The 27572-nt window shown below is 44.1% G+C and overlaps 1 protein-coding gene across 22 annotated transcripts in view; it reads right to left on the bottom strand.

The window, feature by feature from the left end:
- Positions 1–27572, bottom strand: part of THRB (thyroid hormone receptor beta) — a 383076-nt gene that overhangs the window by 103083 nt on the left and 252421 nt on the right. For 19 of the 22 annotated variants that reach the window (XM_074371514.1, XM_074371555.1, XM_074371466.1 and 16 more), the window contains one exon: positions 1932–1995. The exons of the other annotated variants lie outside the window; for them this stretch is intronic. In XM_074371514.1, the coding sequence (XP_074227615.1) occupies positions 1932–1953 (22 nt within the window). In that variant the 5' untranslated portion in view covers positions 1954–1995. The remainder of the gene's footprint in view (positions 1–1931; positions 1996–27572) is intronic. 22 annotated transcript variants of the gene reach the window in all.

Genomic DNA, 27572 nt, shown 5'->3' with positions numbered 1-27572 from the left:
CCTCCACGGGGAGGCAGCTGGTTCCAGCCTGGGCTGCAGGGATTACATCCCGCACCCACAGACTGGCTGACAGCTGGCTTCGTCCAGAACCGTCCTAGAGTTAGCTCGGATTCCTAGCTCGGTCCTGGAGATGAGCTGCCTCGGCCTGGGGTTTCTGCTTCACAATAACATGGTCTGGACTATCTGGGACTCTAGAACAGGGCTTGGCCAACTACAGTCCTTGGGTCAAAGCTGGAAATGTTCTAAAACTGGATTGTGCTAACGGTTGCACAACTCTATAAATTAGCCAAACACCATGCATTGTGCACTTAAAATGGATGAATTTTATAAATTATACCCCACTAAAGCTGGATTTTTTTTTTAAAGCACATACCTACAAAAGTAACAGAAGAAAACAGAGTAGGAAAGGCCTTAGAGTAAGAGAGGTCTTTTTTAACTGACCTGAAATCCAGAAGCCATGAAGAAAAGATGGGTAAATTTGACTACCAAAACAAAATCAAAGAGCAAACAATAACCAAAAAAAAAAAAAAAAAAGAATCTGACAAAAAAATCATGGCAAGTTATACTATAAGCTAAATCAAAAGGCAAATGACAAACTAAGAGAAAATATTTACCATATATATAAAAAAAGACCAAGCTTCCTAAAAAGAGTTCCTAGAAATCAATAATAATAATCCAAAGGGAAAATAGGCAAAGGGTTATGAACTGTTTGGTAAATAAAGTTTTACTGAGACACAGCCAAGTCTATTTGTCACGTGTAGTCCACGGCTTTTCAGGCTACGGTGGCCGAGTTGGCAGTGGAACAGAAATGGGAGTCAGTGTGTTTTGGTGCCTGTTACTAAGAAATAAGATGAGATGTGATTCCGAGGCTGATTCACTTCTTAAGGGTGTGAATTGTTCTGGTTTGCCTAGGTGCTTTGTCTTTTAGCTGCATCAGGAACTCAAGTGTAGATGGGTGTAGAGGCAGGGCAGTGATGCTGGGTGATGTAACATTATGGTCATTATATAAGGCTTGTAAACTTGCACAAGGCTGAGGTCTATGGGTACCTGCCCTGCTGCCGTGGTAACCAAAGCAGAGGTTGTAAACTGCTAATTCATGGTTGATTCCAGACAGCAGACGTATTTGGACTGGCCCATGAGTCTCTGATCTTTTTATATATTAATTGCTTGCGTTTAGAAGTGGGGATACTTCATTCAAAATTCTGGATTTCCAGCTTCATTTAAAAATTTGAAATCTCTGGACATACTGGGTTCCCTCCCTGCTTGTTGGTGATTGCCTGGAGTGGAGGTGTGATTTCTCTTCTGAGAGAACCTGGTTCTCCTGTTTTGTTTCAGGCATTGGTGTTCTCTGCCTGGTTCCTGGGGGCCTGTGAGTTTGCAACACTTACTCTGCGTGTTACAAAAAGGATTTGTGCTATGGCGACCTTAGGTTCCTTGGGGGTCATTCTGTCTCTCCTCTGTCCCCTGCTAAGAGTTTCTAGCTCACTTTACCTTACATGCTCTAATCATATTCCATTCTGACGCTACTGCTGAATGGAATAAACAGCCCACCTTGGACAATGCCTGGACGGGGGGTCACTGAGTACATAGAGCCGTTTATTACATTGATCTGAATCAATGTGAAGAGTAAATGTACTGAGTGTGTGTGTGTGGAGTGACCTTAGGATGGCTGAAAACTAGCCTTTCACTCTGAATTCTCATTTCCTCCCGTCATGTTTCTCGTGATGTTGCATCTCACGGTTTCAGAAGAACCTAGAAGCACATTTGTGGGGCTGTCGTCACAGGAGATGCTTGCATTTAGTAACACTCATTGGTTTGGAAATAATTGTTGCTGATTCTCTCAGGCTGGTCTTTTAGGAAACCTGTGTTTCTATTTGGAGGGGACAAAAGTGGAGGTACACAAAGAAAAGAAAAGAAAAGAAAACAGGTACCTGTCATACTGTTGGGAGTCATGGGTTAGTAATCATTCTGGACCCTTTTTTTCACTGACATCTCCTACAGAGAAAAAAGACAAGAAAAATACCGCGGGTTATAACCTGCATTTTCCATAAAATTTTGTTCCAAACAACATCACACGCATTAATTAGCTCGAGGTGACTTCTTACTTTCAACTCAGAACTGGGAAAACTGAAGCCCAGGTGGGCTGTGTGATACACGTAAGTTTACAATACTCCAAATTTTCATCTCAGATTTCCTTCTATATCTTTGTCTTTATAACAGTATTTTATTCAAGATCACATGTCTACTTTCCAATTCCAAGTTTTTAGGAAAGCACCAGTCCACTGACTTGTTTATCTCAAGTGGCTGAGACGTGTTAGCATCTTCTATCCAGATCCTTGCTTATTAAAATATGGTCTGTGGGCCAGCGGTTTTGGCATCACTGGGAGCTTACTAGAAATAGAAAATGAGGGTCCTGCGTCAAACCTACTCAATCAAATCTGCACTTGGACGAAACCCACAGGTGATTCACATGCACGTTGAAGTCTTAGACACACTGCTCTAGAGAACGGAATCTGTATTCTCATCTTATTTGTGACTTTTTCTTGGTCCGTGCTGAGCAGCTCCTCCTGATCGCTGTATCAGTGAGATCCAAGGGTAGCAGACAGACTTGGCCTTGTACCAGGACCGAGGCTCTGTGCAGGTCAGTGACCAGAGGCACCCGGAGGAGGGCAGAGTGTTGAAAGACACACACACAGATAAACCAGATGGCTGCTGATCATGGGTCGGAGTCGTTCCACATATGGCTGGGGACAGATTGGGATGAGGTTTCTTTTTCTAGATGGGCCTCTGTATCCAGTGGTGGACAGTGGCAGCGTGGTGACTCAGGCATCGTGCTGAAGCCCAAGGCATGGGTTCCAGGGCCAGTGCTGTTACCTACTGCCTGTGGGATCACAATTTCTTCATGTGCAAAATGCGGAAGACACGACTTGCTTTACCTACTCCATAGGGCTGACGTTTCTGAGGTTTAAAGAGGGTGTGAGTGGAAGTGCTGGGTAAACGATAGTTTTCTGTGCACATAAAAGCCATTGGGTGAGGGAGGAAATACCTTTTTTTAAAAAAAAAAACGTGTTAGCATCTTCTATCTAGATCCTTGCTTGTCCTTGTATAGTCAGTTACAATGTGTTAATTTCTGGTGTACAGTGTAACGTTCCAGTCATGTGTTTATACACACACACACACACACACACACACACACACATATATATATATATATATATATATATACATATATATATACACACACACACATACATATAATCATTTTCATTTTTTTCATTAGTGGTTATTACAAGATATTGAGCATAGCTTCCTGTGCTATACAGAAGAAATTTGTTTTTTATCTATTTTTATATATAGTGGCTAACATTTGCAAATCTCACACTCCCAAATTTATCCCTTCCCACCCCCTTTTCCTGATAACCATGAGATTGTTTACTATGCCTGTAAGTCTGTTTCTTTTGTAGATGAGCTCATTAGTGGCCTGTCTTTTTTTTTCTTGTTTTCTTGTTTTTTTTTTTTTTTTTTGGAGCCCACATATAAGTGATAGTATATGGCATTTTCCTTTCTCTTTCTGGCTTACTTCACTTAGAATGACAGTCTCCAGGTCCGTCCATGTTGCTGCAAATGGCATTATTTTATTCTTTTTTATGGCTGAGTAGTATTCCATTGTATAAATATACCACAACTTGAGGGAGGAGATGTCTTGATACTAAGTAATTGATTAGAGATGAGGAAGCATGTAGATTCTATTTTCTATATGGCCATTCCTGCTGTGTCTCCACATCGGGACCTACAGCACTGAGTTCATACCTTGATCATAGTTCTTGTCACACCTGCAGAAATCACATGTTTACAAGGCTGCCTTTCCCACCAGACTGTAATCTCTTTGAGCCAGGGACTATGTCTTTGTCATTTTTCTTTCTTCTACGTTGAGCAGAATGTCAGATACAAAATAGGCACTCAAGAAATACATGCTGAGTAAGTGAATAAAAATAAAATTACTGAGGGTCGGGGGAGGGTATATCTCAGTGGTAGTGTGTGCTTAGCATGCACCAGGTCCTGTGTTCAATCCCCAGTACCTCCATTAAAATAAATAAATAAACCTAATTACCCGCCCCCCCCCTCCAATTTACTGAAGGTTGACATGGCGTGGTATAAGCTGCCTGACTTGGCATCTGGCAGAAAGGAGGAGTATTAACTACTAGCAAATGCATTCTTGCTACCAATGAACATTTCAAGGGTCACCAACACAGCTCCATTCTCATCTGACTGTCCAGCTGGGTTGTGAGTGAGAAGCCCAGGCTCTGAGACCCCCAGGGTGAGAGCTCAGATCACACCTCTGGTACGGAGTATCCATACCCCTCGTTCTTGGAGTCTAAGCCGCCATTAACCCCCTCTCCCCAATCTGTGGGTGCTGTTACGTCCTTCTGAATGTTCTGGAGAGGATGAGGAACTTGGCTCGAACTGGGCCAACCACAGTGCTCCACCTTTGGCCAAACTGGGCAAGACCGGAGGTGGGCTAACATGATGCTTTTTCAGGATGTTTGGAGAAGGGAGGAGAGAGAGAAGGAGGCAGGAAGAGAAAGGGTGGGGAGGTAATTTATTCTGTCTCTGGTGGCGGAATTTATCAGGAGCTAAAACTCTCAAACATGTCTCTCTCAGCCACAAGGAAACAGCCTGTCTGAGGGTGAGGGAGAGGCGACCCTGACACTCCCAGAGGACTTGAGGAGAGGAGGGAGTGCTGTGGCCTCGAAGCCCTGCCTCTAGTTCTCCCTGAGGCCCAGCTGTGACCCCTCTGGCCGTCCTCAGCGCCCCCTGAGCAAAACGGTGGATTTTGCTGGGTCCGGCAAAGGAGGGGCCAGTCAGCTGTCGACCCCCTGCAACCGAAGAACCCCGACTGACAGCACCAGTAAGAAGACACAGTAACACAAATGTGCCGGAAGAGCTCTGTGCCCTTTCTATCATCTTGAAGGTGAAGCTACAAAACCCCAGTTATGTTCTTGCTACACCGACCATTTAAACATCTTTATTTTCAAAATTTCACTTAGAACAGGCATGGGAACCATAGAAGGGCAGAGTGCGTGAAGCAGAAAGTATCCAGGGGCAGGAGGAACATCTTTCAAGGCTTTAAAAACACCGTTACCACCACCACATTCAGTACCGCCCGCTTCCGCTGCAGCCGCACAGCACCGCAGCGCTGCCACGCCGCTGCCAGCGCCGTGCGTGAACCGGGAAGCCCCGTCACCGCCGTGCTTCAGCCTTGCCGCGCTGTGCGCTGCTGCTACCGTTGCTGTGGCATTAACGGTACGCCCCTGTTCCTACCGCCGCAGCGCTTTAGTGTTACTGCGCTGTGCTACGCTGTTACCGTTCCCGCAGCGTTTATAGTGCCGTCCCGTTCCTGTCCCGGCAGGGCTCTACCTAGTATTTCGTATTATTTAGTGCTGGTTTCCTTCCACGAGCTCTCGAGTGTTAAACCATAGTTAAGTGCTCCGAGGCGCTGTGTCCCAGGGCTGTTTTAGGGTCACCCGGGACACGGGGCCAGGGTGTCAGCCAGTGCTGTGTGCGTGCGGAGGAGGGACGCACAGAAGGTCTTCGCTGGAGCCACCGCAGGGTCACAGCGTCCAAAGAGGAACAAAGTCTCAGCAGGTTAAAAGGAAAGGAAGCTGAGGTTTTCCCTTTTGGGGAGAGCGCGCGGGGAGCGGGTCGGCGGAGGAGCTGAGGGTGCCGTGAGCTGTGCTCGCGGAGGACTGACCGCCCCACCGTCCTGCTGTCCCTCTGTCCCGCTGTCTGCAGGGCAACAGACAGCCTGCACGTCCTGCGTTGCCGCAGGCCCACTGCTCCTGGCAGGGAAGAGCCCACAGTGACAGTCTGCATCCCGGCCCCGAAGAGCTGAGGGTCCTTTAACAGTTTCACCATTTGAGCACCAGCTGAGGGGAGAGTGGCCTTCAGTTTCGTCCCCTGGGAAAGAGTTACTGAACCCAGAACATTCCTTTGACGTGAGTCATTCGTTGATTTGGTTGGTCAGTCCAGAGCCCTTGACGGAGGGCCTAGTCTCTTTGGGCACCGTCCCAGGCTTTGTCCAAAGACAACACTTGGGCCTGCCCACATGGGGCTTCCAATCTAACAGAGGAAGAGAATCACGCTAAAAAAAAAAAATGCAAAGTGTGTGCAGGTTTCACCTGAAGAGTCTCCTCCAAGCAGACCGGGAGCCACAGGAAGGAGACGTCATTTCCACCTGGGGCAATCTGGGAAGGCTTCGCGGTGGAGATGACCCTGCATCCGAAGGCTCTTCTTTCCAATATGCCTCTCCCTGGGGAATGACTGAATGCTTTATTCTCATTCTTGTGCTCCTGAGGGCCAGGGACCACTCTACAAGAAACGAGCCTTGTGTAGAAAAACTAGGCAACTCCCTCGAATGACGCAGGTTTTAAGCAGGGAAGTGATCCAATCCGATTTGAGTTTTTAAAGCTTCGTAGTGGCTGTGGAGTGAAAGCAGCCCAGTCGGGGAGCTGTGGCAGGTCAGGCAGGGAGATGAAGGGGGCTGGAACTCAATGGTGGTGACAGCGGAACAACTCTCATGACATTTAGGAGGAAGAGATAATGACACGGTGATGAAGTTGATTGGAGTATTTAACACGGGGAAAAACACTGGGTTTGCAAATCGATTCAGCCCAGAGGCTCTCGGCCCTCAAGGAATTTACAATCCATTTTACAAGCTGGCCGGAAGGCAGCGGCTGTTGGCGGGGAGCAGCTGAAAATGCGAGCTGCATAGACGGTGTGCCAAGAGGTGGTGCCGAGAACCAACAGCTCAGGGCGGAGACTTGCTCCACCCGCTCCGTCCTTCCCCGATGCCATCCGTGCCCCTTGGGCGAAGCATTCCCCTTGGAGGTGGGCATTCACTCCTCAAACATATAAAATGCATTTCTGTTTTAAAAATACAAGTGATGGAAAGTTGTTCTCGAGTACTCTGAAAAGGAAGTGGCATTATTATGAACTCTTAAGAAATATATATATATGAATACATAACTGAATCATTTTGCTGTACACCTGAAACTAATACAACATTGTAAATCAACTAGACTTCAGTAAAAAGTTGTTTGTTTTGGAAAAAAAGAGCAATAGGTCTAGGGACTTTGGGAGACATTGGGTTCATGCAGCCCCCTGTGGGCTGTGTGGGCAGATGGACAGTGGCCGGGCCATTCTACCCTGGGCTGTGACACTGAAGGGAGAGTGCCATGTAGAATGTCTGGGATGATGGGAGTGTTGAGGGGGGCCAAAAAAAGGGAGGGGTCACAAGGAGGTTTGAGAGTGATCTGCAGATACCTGTCACGTGCAAGAGACTTTCAGCGTGTCTGTGGATGGAGGATGGGTGGAGAGGCACTGCTGGGGACTGCTGAGGGATGGGGACTCTCCCTGCTCTGCCTCAGGTCAAAGAAGATGCACGCCTGGTATGCAGAGCAAACACACAAAGGAACACACCCTTCCTACCTTGGGCTGCTTTTGGTTCTCAGGGCATGTGAAGTGTCTCTAGGGCACCAATGTCTTTACTGTGCAACAAATCAGGGCCCATGCATGGGATACAGTTCCAGGGACAGGCCACTATGCCCCCTTAAAGTTCTCCTCTGAAGCTTCATCGCTTTAGCTTAGTGGATCTTAGCTAGTTGGGGGTGTGGTCTGCTCAGGGAGTGTAATGAAGGATCCAGGCAAGTGATCGGGCAGATACTCTTGTGGGATCCACAGACATCGCATGCGCCCAACCCATCTGCAGATGCCACTTTAAGCTTCAGCTGCAGACCTTGATCACTGTCAAAATGCAAAAGCTCATTGAAAAGACATAAGCTGATGTGAATATAATCTATTGAATAGAATGAAAGAGAGAACCAAGAGCTGTTCTTGGCAGGGGGCCAGGAGAACTACACCTATAAGCAGCAGATCCTTTTGTAGGCGGAAGGAGAAAGGTTTCTGAGAAGCAAGGCTGGAGGCCGGAGAGGCACCCACTAACCCAAGGGTTTGGTCCAGGGCTGCCCCGTTCACACCATCAGAAACCAACCCAAGCTCTGGCTCATTCGAGATGAACTGTTCGTGGTGCCTGGCTTTGGGGAGCTTAGGTGAAGAACCAACCTGAACTCTATGGGCAGCAGAGCTGAACAGGAGGGAGAAAAGGCGTGTTTAGAGGCATCGAGGAGAATTCCATCTGTATGAGGGGACCCGTAGTGACCTTGGAACTTGGCTTAGAAGAACAAGCCAGGTACCTTCCAGGCAGGGGATGAGACGTGTGGCTTATGAAATGACAGGAGGAGAAGGCACAGCATCCTGGCCAGGGGGTGAGATTCGGGGTGGGGAGGGGCAGGAGGTGGCCGAGCGTAAAGCTGCAAATGCAGTTTGGGGCCGGATGGTGGGGGGTCTGGAGAGGTTTGCTATAGAATTTGGACTTCATCCCATGGGAAATGGGGAGCCATGGAAGGTCCTTCATGGAGTGACGTGATTTGAGAAAGATAACAGTGCCTCCGTGAGAAGGGGGACTTCTCGGGGGGATGACCCCTCTGGTGGCACCTATTGGCATGGGGTTGTTGCTACTCTCCTGTCTTAGCGTTCAAAGTCACAAAGCTAGACTAGGGTCAGAGAGAACCGTCCTAACTCCACCTTGTCAAACACCAGTGCCCTGGCCCGGACCACATGCCCTCTGTCCCCTCATCTCTCCATGTCTCCTTTTTCACCCGAGACACTACAACATTGAAGGGACAGCTGTAAAAATTACCCAATGGAAAATCTTTCCATGCAGACCTAGTGAGTTATGGTTTAGACAATCTGCACATAATTAAAATGAAACTCGAATGCCCCTCGTGTCTCTACGTCTACCTTTTCAGAGGAGGGCGTTTGTGGTCCTAGCTGGCTTCTTCTCCCTGGTTCTCAGGAGGAAGGGTCCGAGAGCATCTGAATGGTGAGATGTACAGGGGTCATCTGTTACCTTGTCAGCAGGTGCTCACAGGCAGCCCAGGAAAGCCATGGCGGGTGCCGGGTTGGGCAGGTGGGGGCCACTTTCACAGGCAAATCTCTTGTGTCTGTTTACAAGGTCAGATGCTCCAGCCCTGGGCTGCTACAGGCTCCAGGCTGAGACTGTTAGTACCAGGCGGGACCTCGGAGGCAGACAGGCCCACCGTCTCACCTGGCGTCCAGCACACGTGGACACCCCGGACTTCCTAAATAGAAGGATGTTAGAGGTCGTGGAGATGTGAGTGGAGGGTGTAGCTCGGGGTGTGTCTTGAAGTTGTGTTAACATAACAAGCACTCTTTTTTTTTTTTACTAAATTTGTGAGGCACTGGGCATTGCTTGGGTTTATGGGGTGGGCCCTCGCCCCACCTTGCCCCCACGTTGGCCAGGCCACTGCCCTGTCTGTGCATCTGGAGACACAGCTGGGTGGAGGCGAGTGGCTGCACCCACCTGGGAGGGCAATGAGGTCATAGGTCTCCATTTTGCCCTGCTTTGAAAGCACTCTTCTACCTCCTGGAGTGTCTGTTTCTACCCCTTCTCATCAGAGCTTTGACCCTGACGTTTGGGAGTCCTTTGTAAGAACAAGTTCAACCCCAGGTATAAAGGACGGACGTCTGGGTCGGGAGACAGTCTGGACAGGTTTGAGTCTCAGTTCAGTCATCTGGACATCTTGGGCGGGTTTCTTAACTCTGAGCCATGAGAGTTTGCAATGTGAAATCACAATCCCCTATCCTTCAGCTACGATGAGGACCAAGGAATTTGAAAATGCTCTGTAAAATTACAAGCAGGACACCGACATTCGGTATTGGGAGATGCCTTCATTATTATGATCTGCTCATCTCATGGCCAGCCCCAGACATCCCTAAGGGGTGGGGAATTGGAGCTATTGTCTGGTCTCAGTCTTGAGATGCCCTGAGGTGGTTTAAAAGAATCATAATAGCACAGAAGCCCATGTCCCTAGACCCCATCATCACCAAGATCAAGTGGAGATGGGATTGCTTCTCTCTTCTCTGCCATTCTCCCCTTCCCAGACTGAATTTTACCTTTTGTGAATTTTTTTCCCTTTCAAGTTTATTTAAATTTGTTATGAAGAGCAAGGAAGATTAGGTACACAGATGAATTTGTACCCAATTCTATAGCATCCCAAATTCAGCTCAAGGTGTCCTTCGGTGAGGTCTTTGCATCTTAAAAGTAAATCTGGGATCCAATGAAGTGAATATATAATGGTTGAATTTCTGATGATAGAAATAACTTGAGAACCCAAGTAGAAGAGAACAGAGACAAGGGGTATTCAAGTCATACCACACTGTGATCTAACTTTTCCACTTGCTAAAACTAACCCTACTTAGGAGCACAGTATCAAAAATCAGTAAGAGAAAAAAAATTTAAAAGCCAGCACAGCTGGACTAGAGATGGGGCTGGTTAAAATGGACCATAAGACTGTGCGTTAGTTAATAGAGATGTGAAGAAGTAGTAGTAGCTCTGCCCTGTGTTGTGGCCCAGGTGTGAGTCCCCGTGGACCACCGGTCAGAGTGGAAGGCAGGGGCCGAACGCCTCTGCTGGGCGTGGTGGGAGCCTGGGGCCTCACATCAGAGGTATCAGCAAACTTTTCCTTTTCAGATTTTTGGCAGTCACTGTAAGTGTTTTGCCTTCAGGAGTGAGACAATGCAACCAGAACCTGTGGCTGATTTTTTGGTTCTTGGTAAAATGATTAGCTTTTTACTTCCAGCCCATCCCACCTCACCCTTTTTATTTTTACTCTAAGGTTTTAGTTCTTTTTTTTTTTTTTTAAATTGAAGTGTAGTTAATTTACAATGTTGTGTTAGTTCGGGTGTAGAGCAAATTGATTCAGTTATACATACACACATATATATATTTCAGATTTTTTCTATTATACATTATTATGAGATATTTAATATAATTTCCTTTGCTATACAGTAGGTTCTTGTTGTTTATCTACTTTATACATAATAGCATGTACTGGCTAATCCCAAACTCTTAATTTATCCCTTCCTCCATTCCTTGCCCTTTTGGTATCCATAGTTTGGTTTCTATGTCTGTGAGTCTGTTTCTGGTTTGTAAATACATTTGTTTGTGTCATTTATTTTGATTCCACATATAAGAGATATCCCACCGTTAGAGGAGGCAGATAGCTAGATATGAGCAGAGAAAAGGGGATGCAGGCCAAATGGCAGAAATTGGGTAAAAAGGAGGGGCATAGGGCCAAATGCAGGAATCCATACATCATGTAAACAACAGGAGTCCCTGGGTAGAGAAAGAGAAGCGGGAACCTCTGGGTGGATAAGCGATCACACATTTTGGTGTGACAAGTGCTCTGGAGCCCGACAAAGAAAGGTGGGAAAAGACAGGAATCTCCAGTGTCCGAATGTAACCTTTTGCTCATTATGCCCTCATTTCAATGAAATTAGCCTTGCAGATTAGAAGTACCCATCATGCACCGAGGCCATGACACTTCTGATCCAAACTAAATAAGGACAAAAATCCCTCCTCCCTTCAGGAAGGTGGAGTTGGGATGAAAATCAGGGAATGTGAACCCAAGCCCTTCTCTCCCAATTAATATTATGCCCATTCATTTTTACACTCGATGTAACCAACTTGCCAAAGAAACTCAGGGCAGCCGCTCACCTGAGCCTGCCTGCTCTCCCCTTAAGAGTGTACTATCCATCCTTTAATAAATCCTCACTTTACTTTCTTAACCTCCACGTCCCATCTCTGAATTCTTTCTGCAGCAAGACAAGAACCTAGTCACCAGCAATAATTCCACCTGCCCCTTTTAGTTCAGGTTCAACTATCTCCTCTTGGGCTCATTTTCACTCTTCCCTTTAACGTATATCCGTGCCAAATCATTGCTCCTTCATCTTCTTCATCCCTGCTCTTCGTCCTCTTTCTCGGACAAAGTCACCAGGGCTTGGAAGGAGCATGCACCCTGCCACTTGTCAGCAGAATGACATGGGTGATGTCAAGTCACATCCCCAGATGGACCAGGTCATCCACCTCAGAAGGGACGGATGGATTAAATAGGAAAGATGCACTTGGTAGCATTCTTCCATTCTCACGGGTGAGGATCTGGGGCCACAGCCTGAGAAAAATCCTGTTTCTGCTTCGAGGACTGCGTCCTCTGGGGTAAGAGTGGGCTTCTTAGGGTCACAGTGGGCTTTAAAACAAACAGTCCAGCCCTCTGTGAATCTGAAACGATCTACCACGTCTAATTCAGTGTCATACCAAGTGAAACTTGGAACCATTTCTAGCCACATAATGTAGTGATAGAAAAGTCAAGGAGAAACCAGCCAGAGCAAGTTTTATGAGGCCAACTCCGGAAGGATCGACTGGACCGCTTGCTGTGTTTATAGCAGACTTCCCTCGTAGCTACCTTTCCTCACAGGTGGACCAGCACCTCCGAATGTTTCTAAGAACTGGAAGCCAGACTCTTAAGAGGAGGCAGATGGGTGGTTTGGGGAACAGCAGGAGAAACAACAGATGCCCTGTTGGCCACAGTTAAGTGGTTAAAACTGCCTCTGCTGACACCTGGTGGAGGGGAGAGCAGCTTCTCTGTGCCAAAGACAACAACGTGTGTGTGTGTGTGTGTGTGTGTGTGTGTGTGTGTGTGTGGAGGGGCTGGGAAGCACCCCTCATAACTATGGAGGAATGAAGGTGCCACACAGAACCACCAGATGCCGAAGAGTTTACTTGTGGTTGGGTGACTCACCAAGACACCCGCATGGAAAACAACAAACACGAATGTGAAAATAAAACACTGGACCAAAGCAAACGATGTATTATTGACTTCTTACAAGTGTCTCATGACGAAGAAGACAGCAACAAACAAGAACCCACTCCATCCCCCTGCCCCAGATGGCTTCCTAAGAAAAGACTCTCCTGCTTGACCAATGATGGAGGTACCATCTACGTCCCGGGAAGACAGCGGCACCCAGACTGAGCCCAGGCTCTGTGGCCTCTGGAATCTGCAGGGAGCTCTCTGCAGATTTTTAACCCTGGGATGGAAAGAATAATCTTCCAAATGAGGAATCATGAAGGCTGCTTTGCCCTTAAAATCCCTTGAAAATGAAAATGAATTTCTCCTAATATATGTAGTTATAATTGTTTACTACTTCTTAAATACAAAACGTGGTGGTGGGGGGTCTGTACTGCAGAGGTCCGACAGAAACGGACTCTGTGAACCTTGTACCGTCTCCATTTCCCTTTCCATGCTGCCTGATGAAGGCTGATTTTATTGGCAAACTCGGTGGTTTCCCGTGAGGTGTGTGCCTAGCCCAATGCACACACAGCCTAGATTTTATCTTCCTTTCTTTCTTTTTTTATTCTTGGCTGGGGGGGAGGTAATTAGGTTTATTTATTTATTTTTAGAAGAGGCACTGGGGATTGAACCCAGGACCTTGTGCATACTAAGCACATGCTCTACCACTGAGATCTACCCTCTCCCCTAAATTTTGCCTTTCAACAATCTGTTTCAAAGGTGATTTCTAGGCATGCACCAGAGCAATTATTAGCCCAAATTCATAAGAATTAATCCATTGTGTTTAAGTAATGAAGAAAAGTTTGTTTTTGGGGTTTTCTTGTTTTTGTTTTTTAAAATCACAGGAACCTTGGTGAAGGATTGAATCAGGTAGTTAGGAAGAACAGATCTATGCAGGAAGGTAAGAAAGAAAAGAAGCCCCTAAAAGACTCATGTGGATGCAATTTTCTTACAGTTACCCCGTCCTGGACTTTTAAGTTAAATTTAGAATGTGTATTTCCTTAAATGTGCTGGCTCAAATGTATGATTCTGACCAGAAAGTACAGTCAAGATACACCTCCTCCTGGGGTCGGTGATTCTAGAACACAGAAATTCTTTTTTCTAACACCTTTATTGTGCTATGGTTCCTGTACAGTAAACTACAGATGTACAATTAGGTGTACAATTTGATGAATTTTGATAGATGTGTACACCCATGAAACCACCACCACAATCAAGATAGCTAACATCTCCATCACTCCCCAGAAGGTGCAAATTTCGAATTCCCAATTTATCCCTTTCCACCCGTTTAACCCCTGGGTAGCCATAAGTTTGTAGCACACAGAAATTCTTAACTTTCATGGTACTCTTGGTGTGTCTAATTGTTTCACTGTGACCCCTCGTGAAAGAAATAAACATCCTGTTTACTAAGGAGGTCCAAATGGCCTAATAGTAGTATTTGCAGGGTGTCTGTGTTTTCCTCAAAAATTAAAGACATTCCATTGTGTTCATATGGGTTTGCTGTGGCAATCCCAGGGTGCCTGGGTACAGAGTTTGGGAACCATAGCTGCTACAGTGCTGGGAATCAGGGGGAAGTCTGAGGTCTACATGACCTCTTTCCAGCCCTCACTCTTTGTAAGCCCACGGCTACAAAATCTGGCCTTCCCTTTTCATCCTGCTGAGTAAGTCTGCCTGGTGTACGCAGTGGAGTAGAGAATAGAGAACGAAATCTTTGCTGGATTTAAGCTTATCTTGGGAATAAACAAGACTTGACCATCATTTAATAGTGTTTTCTGAGCCCCCATCATATGGGGAAGTTGTGAGGGAGTCTCTAAAAGTGAAAGAATGCAGCCCTGCCTTAGAAGGGGGAGGCGATAAGTCACATTATTCCTGGGAGCTGCGGGAACACCAAAGGGAGCCGAGGAGGGAGCTGGATGCTAATTCTAGGTGAAAACATGACACATGAGCCTGGGATGTTAAACACGCTAGGATACCTGTAAGAGTAGCTCAACAAACCTATAAATGGCTGGTTGCTGGCTTTTCTATCCTGTGCTAGTTCTGACTTATATGAAGCAAGAAGCTACATATAAAATAAAGCAGCAGTTCTCAGAGTTTGGGGAGCACCTGGAGGGCTCCTTAATACAGATTGCTGGGCTCTGTCCCCAGTGTTTCTGATTTAATCCATCTGGTGGTAGTGTGAGGCCAGGGTATCTGGGAGTCTGCGTTTCTAACAAGTTCCCAGGTGATGGACTGTACTTTCCAGAAACCACATGTTGGGAGCCACCAGCCTACACCATTTGGGAACCTGTTAGGGAAACTGAGGTGCCATCTTGGTGAGCTACACAAGACACCGGGCAGGCCCTGCCTTGCCATTCCTGACCAGCCTAGTCAGCCTGGTCTAGAACATACCAGTGAAGAGGTGATTATCAAGGCACCCGGCACTATTGCTGGGCAGTTTCCTTCCCTGAAGGTCACTTGCATTTTAAGTAGGTATCCTGAAATTTGAGACCCTTAAGTCCTGTAGTGAAAACAAGACACAATGATGTGAAGGAGTTTTGCATTTTCAGAGAAGTTGGCTTTGTAAATGTCCATTGACAGATAGCTGGATCAAGATTCTGTGGTATATTTATAAATGGAATACTATTCAGCCATAAAAAAGAATAAAATAATGCCATTTGCAGCAACATGGATGGACTTGGAGATCATCATTCTAAGTGAAGTAAGTCAGAAAGAGAAAGAAAAATACCATATGATATCACTTATATGTGGACTCTTAAAAAATATACAAATGAATTTATTTACAAAACAGAAACAGACTCACAGATATAGAGAACAAACTGGTGGTTACCGTTGGGGAAAGAGGGTGGGAAGGGATAAATTGGGAGCTTAAGATTTGCAGATACTAACTACCACATATAAAATAGATAAACAACAAGTTTATACTGTATAGTACAGGGAACTATATTCAATACCTATAATGAAAAAGAATATGACAAGGAATACATGTATGTATATGTATGACTGAAACATTATGCTGTACACCATTGATGCAGAATTGTCTTCAATTAAAAAAGGAAAAAAAAAAAAAGCAAAGAGGTTGGCTTTGCAAACTGCTTACTTGTAAGTATGGGGTACAACCCTGGAGGCTCAGGAGAAGCTGTCCTTAATCTCCAGGAAGGGGTTCACAGCGGAATCAGAGGGGAGGCCTTGCTCCAGGGCTGGGCCTGGTCACATGTACTTAGAAAAGGCTTCCCCACTGATTCTGCTGAGAACTTCTGCTCTGGCCAGAAGTACAAGAAGAACTTAAGTACAACCTGAAGGTGGGGATGGGCCACCCTCCCAAGCCTGTTATCCTGAAGTCATCACCTGCTCACCCCTGCCCACAAACGTGCTCAGTGATTCGGAGTCACTGGCCACGCCCCTGCTGTCCTTTGTCCTGTCTGATTGCCACAGGCCTGCAGAGAACTTTTTTTCCTCCTTCTTGCCATGTTTCCTTGGGTAGCAACATGACAGCCAGTGTGGTTTATCCTAAGCACTCTGCTAATCAAAAACCATTAGCTACACACTAAAGGACCCGCTGTGGCACCAGCACATCAGCTGCACCTTACCTGGATTTCTGCACTCCTTCCACCCTCCCCCGCCTCTCCTGCCCCATGCACCTATTTCCTTGAGCAGAGTTGCCCCGTGTGGTTTCAGATTAGCAGCATCAGTCTCACCTGGGAGCTCATCAGAAATGCAGGTTCTCAGGCTGTACCCCGGACCCACGGAATCAGAGCCTCTGAGGGTGAGGTCCAGCAGGCTGTGTTTTCACAACCCCTCCAGGAACATTCATTAGGTACCGGAACCAGGGCAGCTCCACCTTCTGCTCACCAGAGACCATAGACACTCACTTGGCCTGCCACTGCTGAGAGGTGGCCAACGCTGCCTCTCAATCATCTCTCATTTCTTATGGGTTGTGTTTTCCATATTCACAAATCAGCTTTCCCTAAATCCTCTCCAAGTTTTTTACATTCCTTTCAGTTCAGGAATCCAAAAACAAGAAGTGATGTTTTACCCAGTGTCTGTTTCCTGCTGGGGGTGGGGGGTGGGAGGAGGGGCATTTCTGCACAATTCTTAAATTCCCTACTCCTAGCATTGCGATTATTTTCTGAACAATAGGAGATTGCTGAGTCATGTTTGGCTCGCGGCTCCAGGCATCTTTTTTTCCTGCTGTACTTGTGCCGGGGAGACACAGTAATGTTCTATTCACCCCCCCGAATTAGAAATGCCAACAGCTCAGATATACAACCAAAGTCCTCCCGCCCCAGCCCCTTTGGCTTATTAAAGCCTTCCCACAAATAACACCTTTGGAAATATTATATGGTGTTGACCCTGAGTCATTTGGCTTTGGCCAGGGCGGTCAGACCTTATCTTTTTATTAGCCGCTCCTTGCACAATGCCTGGCACACTGTCACGATGATTCTTTAAAAAAAAAAAAAAAAAAAGATGCCTGTGGAGTGAATCACATATCTACTTCCTGAGGTTCAAATCTTATCCTTCTATTCTGCCCTGATATAGTACAGCCAGCCCTCTGTCAGGAGTAGGGAGGAGCCTGGCTCTCTCATCCAGGCTCATGTTTGCATCCAAGCCAAAGAACAGGGCTTGACCTCCTCCAGGTCTGATGGTCCAGGAGCCCTATCTGGCCCCTGGCCCCGTTTGCGCACTGTCTGCGGTACCACTTCAGTCCCCGCCGTAGCAGTGAGGCTCTGGTCGCCTCCTAGCATGGCTCTGCCTGAGTTTTTGTCTCCCAGCTGCAAAGTCAAACCGGTGGGACCGCTTAGCTCGCCTAAAACTCTAATGGTCAACCCGCGCTGCTCGGTCGCATCACCCGGCGGCTGTGCTGAGTCCCAGCGCGCAGGAAGCACCCCACGCCGCGTGGTGTTTGGGAACTCGGGCCTCGGTTTTGTCAAGCTGCTTGGGCCATTCGGAGGTGCAAGCGATGTTGAGAACCCCGGCCAGAAAGTGGATCTAAAATAGCACCCGGGAGGTCTGCCCACTCTGCTCTTGTTCCCTCCTAATCTCTTCTCAACAAGCAGAGTGGCCCTTTGGGGATATAATTCAGCTAGTGGCGGCCTCGCATCAAAACCCTGGCATGATCCCTGAGTTCTGCCCTGCTCGCCTCTCTGTCGTGTTCTGCTTCTCTCCCCATTTCAGCTCCACCAACCTCCTGGAACATGTCATCCGTGCCCCCACCAGACAGCCCTGGCACCAGGATTGTTCCTCTGCCTGAAATGCTCGTCTTGCAGATACCTGCTCAGTCCCTCCCTCACCTCCACTAAGTCTTGCAAACCTTAACTTCTCATGGATGTCCACCTTGACCTCCTGGTCCCTGCTGTAACCTGCCCCTTCCCTGTGCACTGGCCTTCCCAGCATCCCTTATCCTGCCCTGCTCTTTCTTCTTTCCACAGTATGTAGCATCATCTTTTAACACACTGCACAGTTTACTTCTGGTTTTATCGCTGTTTGTGGTTGCTTATTGTTTTGTCTCCCTCTGCTGGGAAATAAACTCCTTGAGGTCAGGGGTCTTTGTTTTGTTCACGGATTACCCCAAGTGCTCAGACGGTGTGTGGCTCTTAATATACACTTGTTAAATGAAGAACAATGGTCACGCCTGAAGGTGGTGATGAAAGGTGGGGGCTGAATGGAGGAGGGAAGGCTCAAGGATGCATGAAGAACATGAATTTTCTCAAAAATGACAGATTTTGCAGGAACACTTATCATTTGATTCTAATTATAAGTCAAGGGAAGGGACTGCCAGGCAATCTCTAGGTTAAAAAAAATTCACACCTTTAGAGACAGAAAGTGGGTTAGTGGTTATGTGGGGCTGGGCAGTAGGGGTGGGGCTGGTGCAGGGATGGGGAGTGACTGCTAGCGGGTTTTTTGCAGGGTAATGAAAATGTCCTCAAATGAGACTATGGTGGTAGTTGCACAACTCTGTAAATGTACTAAAGCCCACTGAATTGTGCACTTCAAATGGGTGAACCTTGTTATGTAAATTATGTCTCAATAAAACTTAAAAATGCTCACTTAAATGAAGCATCACAGATTGTCACATTTAAAGCTGAAAAAGAAACATAGGCTATTATTATTTCCTATCAGGCAGGTGGATTTTTTCTGGCTTGGGTTTGGACTCAGAGGTGGGAGTCTTCCTTAGCCCTTACTTGCTTCCAGAGACATCTATTAGTCAATAATGTAACTTAAAACTCTTGATCAAGGTTTAAGTCAAGAGTAACTTACTTGGACTAAATGGCTTTCTCTTAATAATTTCAACACTTTCCCAAATTCTGGTCTTTTTTGGGACTAGCTGTTTTGGGAAAGAAGCAGCCACTTCGTATGAAACTGGTCTTTACATAGAACTGACACTTTGGAAGTTAGAATGCCAAGGAAAACTTCAGCCGTGCTGACATCTACCATCTACTGATGGGTGGCCAGCTGCGTTGCACATCGCAGAGGTGGGTTTGTCTGCAGCTGTGACCTGAGATCCTGCTTGGCTGCAGCCGTGTGAACCTCCCTCCAACTCGCTGATGCTCTGGTTGTCTAACCACAGGTATGGGCCAATAACAGCATGTTGTGATTAAAATGATGGAGAGCAGCAACTCTAAAGGACCATCCCCCCCTCCCCAGGAGCTCAGCAGCACACCCCGTTAGGCTACCAAGGGGGGAAACCTTCCTCCGGCTCTTCTGCCCGTTTCTCTGCTCATAGCCTTGACAACATGCTCACCCAAGCCCAGAGCGTCTGGTCCAATTAATGTCAGGAAGCTACCTGGAGTCCTGGCTTCAACATCCTCATTAGGGAATCTCTAAGATGTGAGCGATGCTGTGATACAAGGACTCTTGGGGACCGCTGTGTGTCCAGAGAATTCCCAAGGAGGAAACGGGCATTATGTCATTAATCACAGGGCTGTTTGAAGGAAGGGACACTCAGGGTTGTTTCTGCTCATTGATGAAACAGAGGGTTAGAGGGATGGAGAAACTTTGCCCTCCAGCTGGTGAGAGGAGGAGTCGAATGTCAACCCAGAGCCAGTGCTCTTAATCACTGAGCCATACTGCTTCCCGCCCACGCATCCCCGAGCTGGGTGCCTCGATGGGCACAAGGATGACTAAGCTGTCCTCCTTCCCGTCCAGTAAGCTCGGCCTGGTAGGGACGACAGAGCTCGCACAGGCAGTTGTAACCGGAGGAGGCTGTACCTGGCACTGTCAGAAGCGCGGAGGGCCGTGGAAGTGTGCAGGAGGGAAAGAGCAACTAAAAAAACCCAACTCTACCAAACACAGATGCTCTGCAAATCCTCCCTCCAACCTGCACAGGGGTTACGCCATCTTGCTGGTCCAGACCCAGGTATGAACTGAGTGTGTTTCTGAATGGGGCTTGTAGAAAGTGTAGGTGACTGGGCTGACAGCATTCTGACCTTGCAATCTGGATACCTGGACAGAATACCTACATTGGCTTGTTTTTATGTTATTTGAACAATTGTCCTACAAAAAGAAGGTAATATGACCTTTGCAGAGATGTTACGAGGACCGACTGAGTTCATACAAGGAAAGTGCTTAGGGTGGTGTCTCACGCATAGTAAGTGCTCGATATCTGAGTTGTTACTGTTATGCTTGGTTCATCAAGGGTTCTGGCAAGTTGAGGACTGGCTACTAGAGACTTAATTGCATGGGGTCCTGGTTATTTTGTTGTGCAGGAGAGAAGAGCTGGCAGGGGAAGCTGTGTTTACTTCTCAGGGTAGTTGGGGTGGGGCATCGGGTGGGGAAGGGGGTGGAGTGTTCCCCAAGCGTCATTGCTGTCTGCTGAGAACTTGGTTTACTTCCTGCAGGGGGAGGTCTGTAAAAAGGGCGTCGTACTAGGCATACATTTGTCAGGGTGCAGTTTTTTATAAAATAATTCGTAACATTAGGAAAGCCTGGAATTTCCATCCTGTAGCGTGACACCATGTAAAAGAGATTTGTTAAGGGGACAACCCGCTTCTCTGGGGACAGGAGCTTTTGTAAAGTGGACTCTTTTAAGCTGTGTTGCAACAGTTAATGGCGGCCATTTGAATGGTCTCTGTTGGGATTTTAAGTGGTGCTTTCTTAGTGAGAGATCATTTAAATCAATATTTTTTACATCTACTTTCCCTCAAACACCACATTTTCTTGGTCCAAAAATGATTTTTATAGATGTGAGATGGAACATTTCAATTGAACCATCCCCAGAGTCATCGTTTATTGTAAACAAGACCCACTTTCCTACCTGTTTTCTTGTATGAAAAGGAAAGAGAGTGGGCCTTGGTCACCAACTTGTATTGGTGGACTTACCTGCCATAGATAAAAATGAATTGTGTGATTTTTGGGGGAAAAACAGATTCATGTGATTTGAAAAGAAAGATTTCCAGGGAAAGGGAAATCAGCTAGTTTCTAAAAAAAAAAAAAAATCAAAGAAATAATGCAGATCTCACCTGAAATGAGTATGAATGTGTGCCTGCAACTGCCTCTTCTTAATTCCAAGGCAGGAGCCACCACATATGGCCCTTGGCTTTGCAGTAAGATCTACAACATATCTAAAGGGTTTCTACTTGTGGGTTCAATAAAATTGAGCAGAGGAAAAAAAAGACAATAAGTACTTGGGGTACTTGGGTTAACACATTGCTGTGTTAATCACCATGTATCTTGCGCATGTGCATAGGGTTCCCTTAAAGGTGGGCTAATAATAATGATAATCATAAAGGCAATAACAGTCATACATCTGACATTTACTGAGTGCTTACTATGTGCTTTCCATCCTGCCAAGTGTCCTACATAAACCACCTCCTTTATTATTCTCAGCAACCTGTGATGTAGGTGGTACCACCTAATCATAAAAGTTGGAGGATCTAAAATTAGGAGATGTGACTTCTGCTTTTTTTTCTTTTGTTTTATGAAGCGGAGGTAATTGGGTTTATTTGTTTATTTATATTTTCAAGAGGTACTGGGGATTGAACCCAGGACCTCATGCATGCTAAGCATGTGCTCTACCACTTGAGCTATACCTTCTCCACTAGGAGATGTGACTTCTTTGCCCAAGGTTGTAAAGATTTTTAAGTGGGAGGGCCAGGAATTGAACTCAGGTATTGTGCGTCCAGACATTTTGCTCGAAATGACTGCACTTGACTGCCTCTCACAGGAATAAAGGTTACGGTGCTTTTTCACATGGATCATTTCATACAATGCCCACAACTTCAATTTATTATATCTTTTACAAATGAGGACACTGAGACTCAGATGTTAAATGTCTAAAGATGACCATTGGTAAATGGGAAAATCGAGACTCAAAGTTATGCCTCTTGACCTCTAAGCCAAGTGTGTTCTTGAAGAATCTGAGCTTCAATCTTTTCTGAGTGGAAGGTCCTGACAACTAATGGTCTATGTCACTCTCTGTGAAGGCAAAAACTGAGCAACCCTTGCACCTATGAGATATTTTTGAAAAACATGGTATTTCTAGCTCAGAATATCAGGTAGCTGAAATTTTAACATATAGAACACAAGGTCTGGTCAGGCTGACACAAATTATTTGCAAAGTCCACTCCTGGTGAATCTGAAACTCCCTCCCCTGCCCAGCCCAGTATCAGCGAGGCACATATTACCTAAGTGGACGCAAACATTTCTTGTTAGATGTGAGACATTTTCTGAGTTCAGTACAGGTTATGTGAATGTTCATAAAATTAGAAGTTCTATTAACAATCCATTTGATTGAGGATATTATTCCCATTATTTTGTGGTTGAGCTCATGAGACTAAGTCTTGGAAATGTACCAACTGGGTAGGAGGGTGTGAGAATGAATGGACCCTCCATGTACCACCAGGCTCAATCTTGTATTAATGCTCAGAAAAGTTTATAAAGGGATTACCAATGAATATTCTCTTAATAAAGAAAAGCTAAGGGATATCTGGAAATTTGGGACATCAATAGTTGTTCAAAGGAAAGGTGGAATGGTACAAAGGATAAAGCTGGCTGACTGTGACTTACCAAACCACAGAATTTCCAACCCCCAAATTGAGTGCCAGTTTGTTACCTGTCCCGTCCTCCCCACCCAGGTCCAAATACACCCTTCTACTCTCTACTCTGTGATTCTGGGACAAACTCTTTCCCACAATGCCTCCCCTGAGGGTGTTCTATTTGATTCTGCCAATAGGGGGCACTAGAGGGAGACTGCAAGGTGGGAAGAGAGGGGGCCCTTCCTTCCCTCTCTTCTTCGTGCCCCTGTGAGTCCCTGCCAGCAGTGGCTGTGGGCTGCAGACTCAGGTCTCTTTCAGCATTTCCAGAAGCAGTCTCTGCATACCACAGGGGTTCCAGCACAGCTGGTTGGAGCCCTTTCTTAGCACTCTGAGTCCAACGCCACAGGACTGCTCCTCTGAGCATGTGTGAGAAATTATAGTCCTCAAGCTGAAGGGTAGTCAAATGGAAGACTTCAAAGGATTGAATTAAAAAAAATACTTTTCAGCATAAAAATTACACCTGATCATACAGAAATGTTTGTGAGCACAGATAGTATAAAAGAGGAAAACAATTAAAATTAAAATCTGTCCTCCTAGATTTAAACCCTGATTTTTTCGCATATGCTTTCTGTTTTCTCCCCTTCTATATTTTTACATATTAAAAAAAAAGGATTATTCTTAACCAGTACTTGGTTAGTATTATCACATGACAATATGAGAAACTTAACTCTAAGAGGGATGTGACCTGCTTCATCACAAGAACAACTTGTCTCTTCCACTTTGGGACTCGACCTCTTTGGCAGGGCTGCTCACCTCTGACCCAGAAACTAGAGAGTGGCCAGGCCTACAGGCGCCCATCTCTGCTATGCCTGTCATGCCTTCTCTGTTGGGATCATAAATTAAACAAGAAATCTGTACATATTCAAGAGGAATGATCAGTATATTATGAGCTTGCTCCTAGGGTGAGTCTGAAAAATGTTGAAGAAATATGGAACACAACAGACTGCCTTGTAAGGAGTGGCATGTTTGGCCGAATAGTGGCACAAATACTGTACTAATTACCCCAGTCTGCAACATATTTTGCTACTTCTACACTCACTCATTCATTCGTTCACAACTATTACCAAAATATCTACCAAGAGCAAGGGCAAAGCACTGTGCTAGTTGCTGGATTCATAGACAAGATACATTGCTGCCTTTTATCACATAACCAGAAGAACCAAACTCTGGGAAGAAGGCATTAAAATACCAAAAAGCACATATATCCTCTTAACATTTTTCCTAATTAATAAAGCATCTTATTACTACATACATTTGTTCTTGGCTCACTCACAAGTACACTTTCATCAGCTCCTTGTACCCCTTGAGAAGTTTTCAACTATGAGATTTTCTCAGATAAAACTGCTTAGAAAAACTGCTTGTTGGCCCAATTCTTCAGTCTCCATCTGCCTTAAAATTATTTATGAAGTAGAAAATATGACTCTTATGAATTTTTATGCTCCAAGTAACACAACACAGTAACATGAAATTAAAGTGAAGAATGTTCAAGGCAAAATAAATGGAAACACAATAGAAGATGAAGACCTTAACATACCTTGCATTCCTTGAAGGATTAAATAAATATAAAATAAGAAGGAATATTAAAATGTTGTTAATAATGTTAATCTAGAATTACATATCAAATGTCATAACCAAAAAGAGAGTAATTAGAGAATACCAAAATAAAAACAAAATAATTATAAAATGTGACTAGTGTTTTCTGAGAAAGAAATTTTTCAAGGGTAGAAATTAAGTAAAAATCCTAGAGACAAAATAATCTTCCCATAATACAATCAACTTAGAAATTTAAAAAAGAAAGAAAAGCAGACATATATAAAAAGAAAAACTGCAATTACTTGGAAATCAAGAAAATTATTTCCTAAACAAAACAACTCATCAAGCAGATATAACCACTGTAATATATATGCACCCAACATTGGAGCACTTAAATATACAAAGCAAATATTAATAGACCTGAGGGGAAAATTAGACAGCAATAGAACAAAAGGAGGGGGCTTTAATACTTTACCTTCATCAATGGATAAATCATTCAGACTGAAAATCAGTAAGAAAACAGTGGACATGAATAATACTATAAACCAAATGAACCTAACAGATACATACAGAACATTTCAACCAATAGCAGAATACACATTTTTCTCACATTCTCCTGGAAAGATCATTCTCCAGGAGAGATCATATGTTGGGCCACAAAACAAGTCTTAACAAATTTAAGAAGGCTGAAATCATATCAAGTATAATATCTGACAATAATGCTATGAAACTATAAATCAATAACAGGAAGAAGATAGGAAAATTCATCAATATATGGAAATCAAACAACACATTCCTGAACAACCAATAGGTTAAAGAAGAAATCAAAGGGAAATCGAAAAGCATTTTGAGACAAGTGAATATGGAAATAACAACATATCAAAACTTATAAAATGCAGCAACAGCATTTCTAGGAGGGAAGTTTATAGTGATAAACAACTATATTAAGAAAAAAAGAAAGATCACAAACAACTGAAATTTACATTTCAAAAGACTAAGAAAAGAAGAACAAACTAAACCCAAAGTTATCAGAAGGAAAGAAGTAATAAAGATTAGAGCAGATATAAATGAAATAGAGACTAGAAAGACAATAGAAAAGATTAACAAAAATAGAAATTAAAGAAAAAGATAAACAAAATTGACAAATCTTTGACTAGACTAACCAAAAACTAAAAAGGAGGACTCAAATAAAATTATAAATGAAAAGAGACATTATAACATATCACAGAAATATAAAGGATAAGAAACTGCTGTGAACAATCATACACCTACAAATCAGATCACCTAAAAGAAATGGATAAATTTCTACATAATTACAGTTTACCAAGATGACTCATGAAGAAATGGAAAATCTGAACAGGCCAATAACAAGTAAAGAGATTGAAACAATATTTTTAAAACTTCCCAAAAAGAAAAGCTCTGGGCCATCTGGCTTCACTGGTAAATTCTACCAACTATTTAAGAAAGAATTAACACTAATCCTTTTCAAAATCTTCCCAAAAACTTAAGAGGAGGGAAAACTCCCAAACTCATTGTATGAGGCCAATGTTACCCTGATACCAAAGCCAGATAAGGACACTGAAAAAAGAAAATTACAGGCCAATATCCCTAATGAGCATAGATGCAGAAGTCCTCAACAAAATAAGAACAAACTGAATTCAACAGCACGTTAAAGGACCATACATCTTGATCACGTGGGATTTATTCCTGTGATGCAAGTATAGTTCAACACCACAAATCAAGACATGTGATACATCACATTAATAGAATGAAAGATAAAAATCATATGATCATCTTAAAAGAGTCAGAAGAAGCATGTGACAAGTTTCAACACCGTTTTATGACAAAAACTCTCAACCAATTAGGCAAGAAGTATCTCAACGTAATAATGGCCTATAATGGCAAGCTCACAGCTAACATCTGAAAGCTTTTTCTCTAAGATCAGGAACAAGACAAAGGTGCCCACTCTCACTAATTCTATTCAATATAATTCTGGGAGTCCTAACCAGAGCAATTAGGCAATAAGTTAAATTGTCTCTGTTTGCAGATGACATAATCTAATATAAAAAGAACCCTAAAAACTCCACCAAAAAACTGTTAGAACTAATCAATGAATTCAGTTAAGTTGCAGGATACAAAACCAATATATAAAAATCAGTTGTATTTTATACACTAGCAGAAAACTATGTGAAAATGAAATTAAAAAACAATTCTATTTATGATAGTATCAAAAAATAAAATATTTAGAAATAAATTTAACCAAGGAGGTGAAAAATCTGTACCCAGAAAACAATAAAACATTGATGAAAGAAATGGAAGAAGATACAAATAAATGGAAAGGTATCTTGTATTCATGGATCAGAAGAATTAATGTTGTAAAAATGTTCATTCTATCCAAAGCCACCTAGAGATTCAATGCAATCCCTATCAAAATCTCTATAACATTGTTTCAAAGAAATAGAAGAAATAATCCTAAAATTTGTATGAAACCACAAAAGACCCCCTCAAATACCCAAAGCAATCTTTAGAAATAAGGACAAAGGTGGAGATATCACAATTCTTGATTTTAAATTACATTACAAAGTTATAGTAATCAAAACAATGTGGTTCTGCATAAAAATAGACACATAGACCAATGGAACAAAAAACATAGCTCAGAAGTAAACCCACACATATATGGTCAACTAATTTCTGACCAGGGTGCCAAGAATACACAATGGGGAAAGGATTTATTTCTTCAATAAATGGTGTGGAAAAACTGATATCTACATGTAATGTGGATATTGAAAGAGATGGAAAGAATGAAATTGGACCCTTACACCACTCACAAAAATCAACTTGAAATAGATTAAAAACTTAAATATAAGACTTGAAATGATAAAACTCATAGAAGAAAACAGGGAAAAATCTCCTTTATGTTGGTCTTGGCAGTGATTTGTTTGGATATGATGCCAAAAGCACAGACAACAAAAGCAAAAAAAAACAATACATGGGATGACATCAAACCAGAATGTTTCTGTACAGCAAAGGAAATCATCAATAAAATAAAAATCTATCTATGGAATGAGAGAAAATATTTGCACACTATATATCTGATAAGATGTTAAGATCCAAAATATATAAGGAACTCATATAACACAATAGCACAATAGCAAAACAAAAACAAAAACAAATAACCAAGTTAAAAAAATGGGCAGAGGGGCTGAACAGATTTTTTTTTTTCCAAAGAAGACGCAGAAAT

This window comes from Camelus bactrianus, chromosome 1, assembly GCF_048773025.1.
Source record: "Camelus bactrianus isolate YW-2024 breed Bactrian camel chromosome 1, ASM4877302v1, whole genome shotgun sequence".
Classification (NCBI taxonomy): Eukaryota; Metazoa; Chordata; class Mammalia; order Artiodactyla; family Camelidae; genus Camelus; species Camelus bactrianus.
This window is presented reverse-complemented; position numbering and strand designations above follow the sequence as displayed.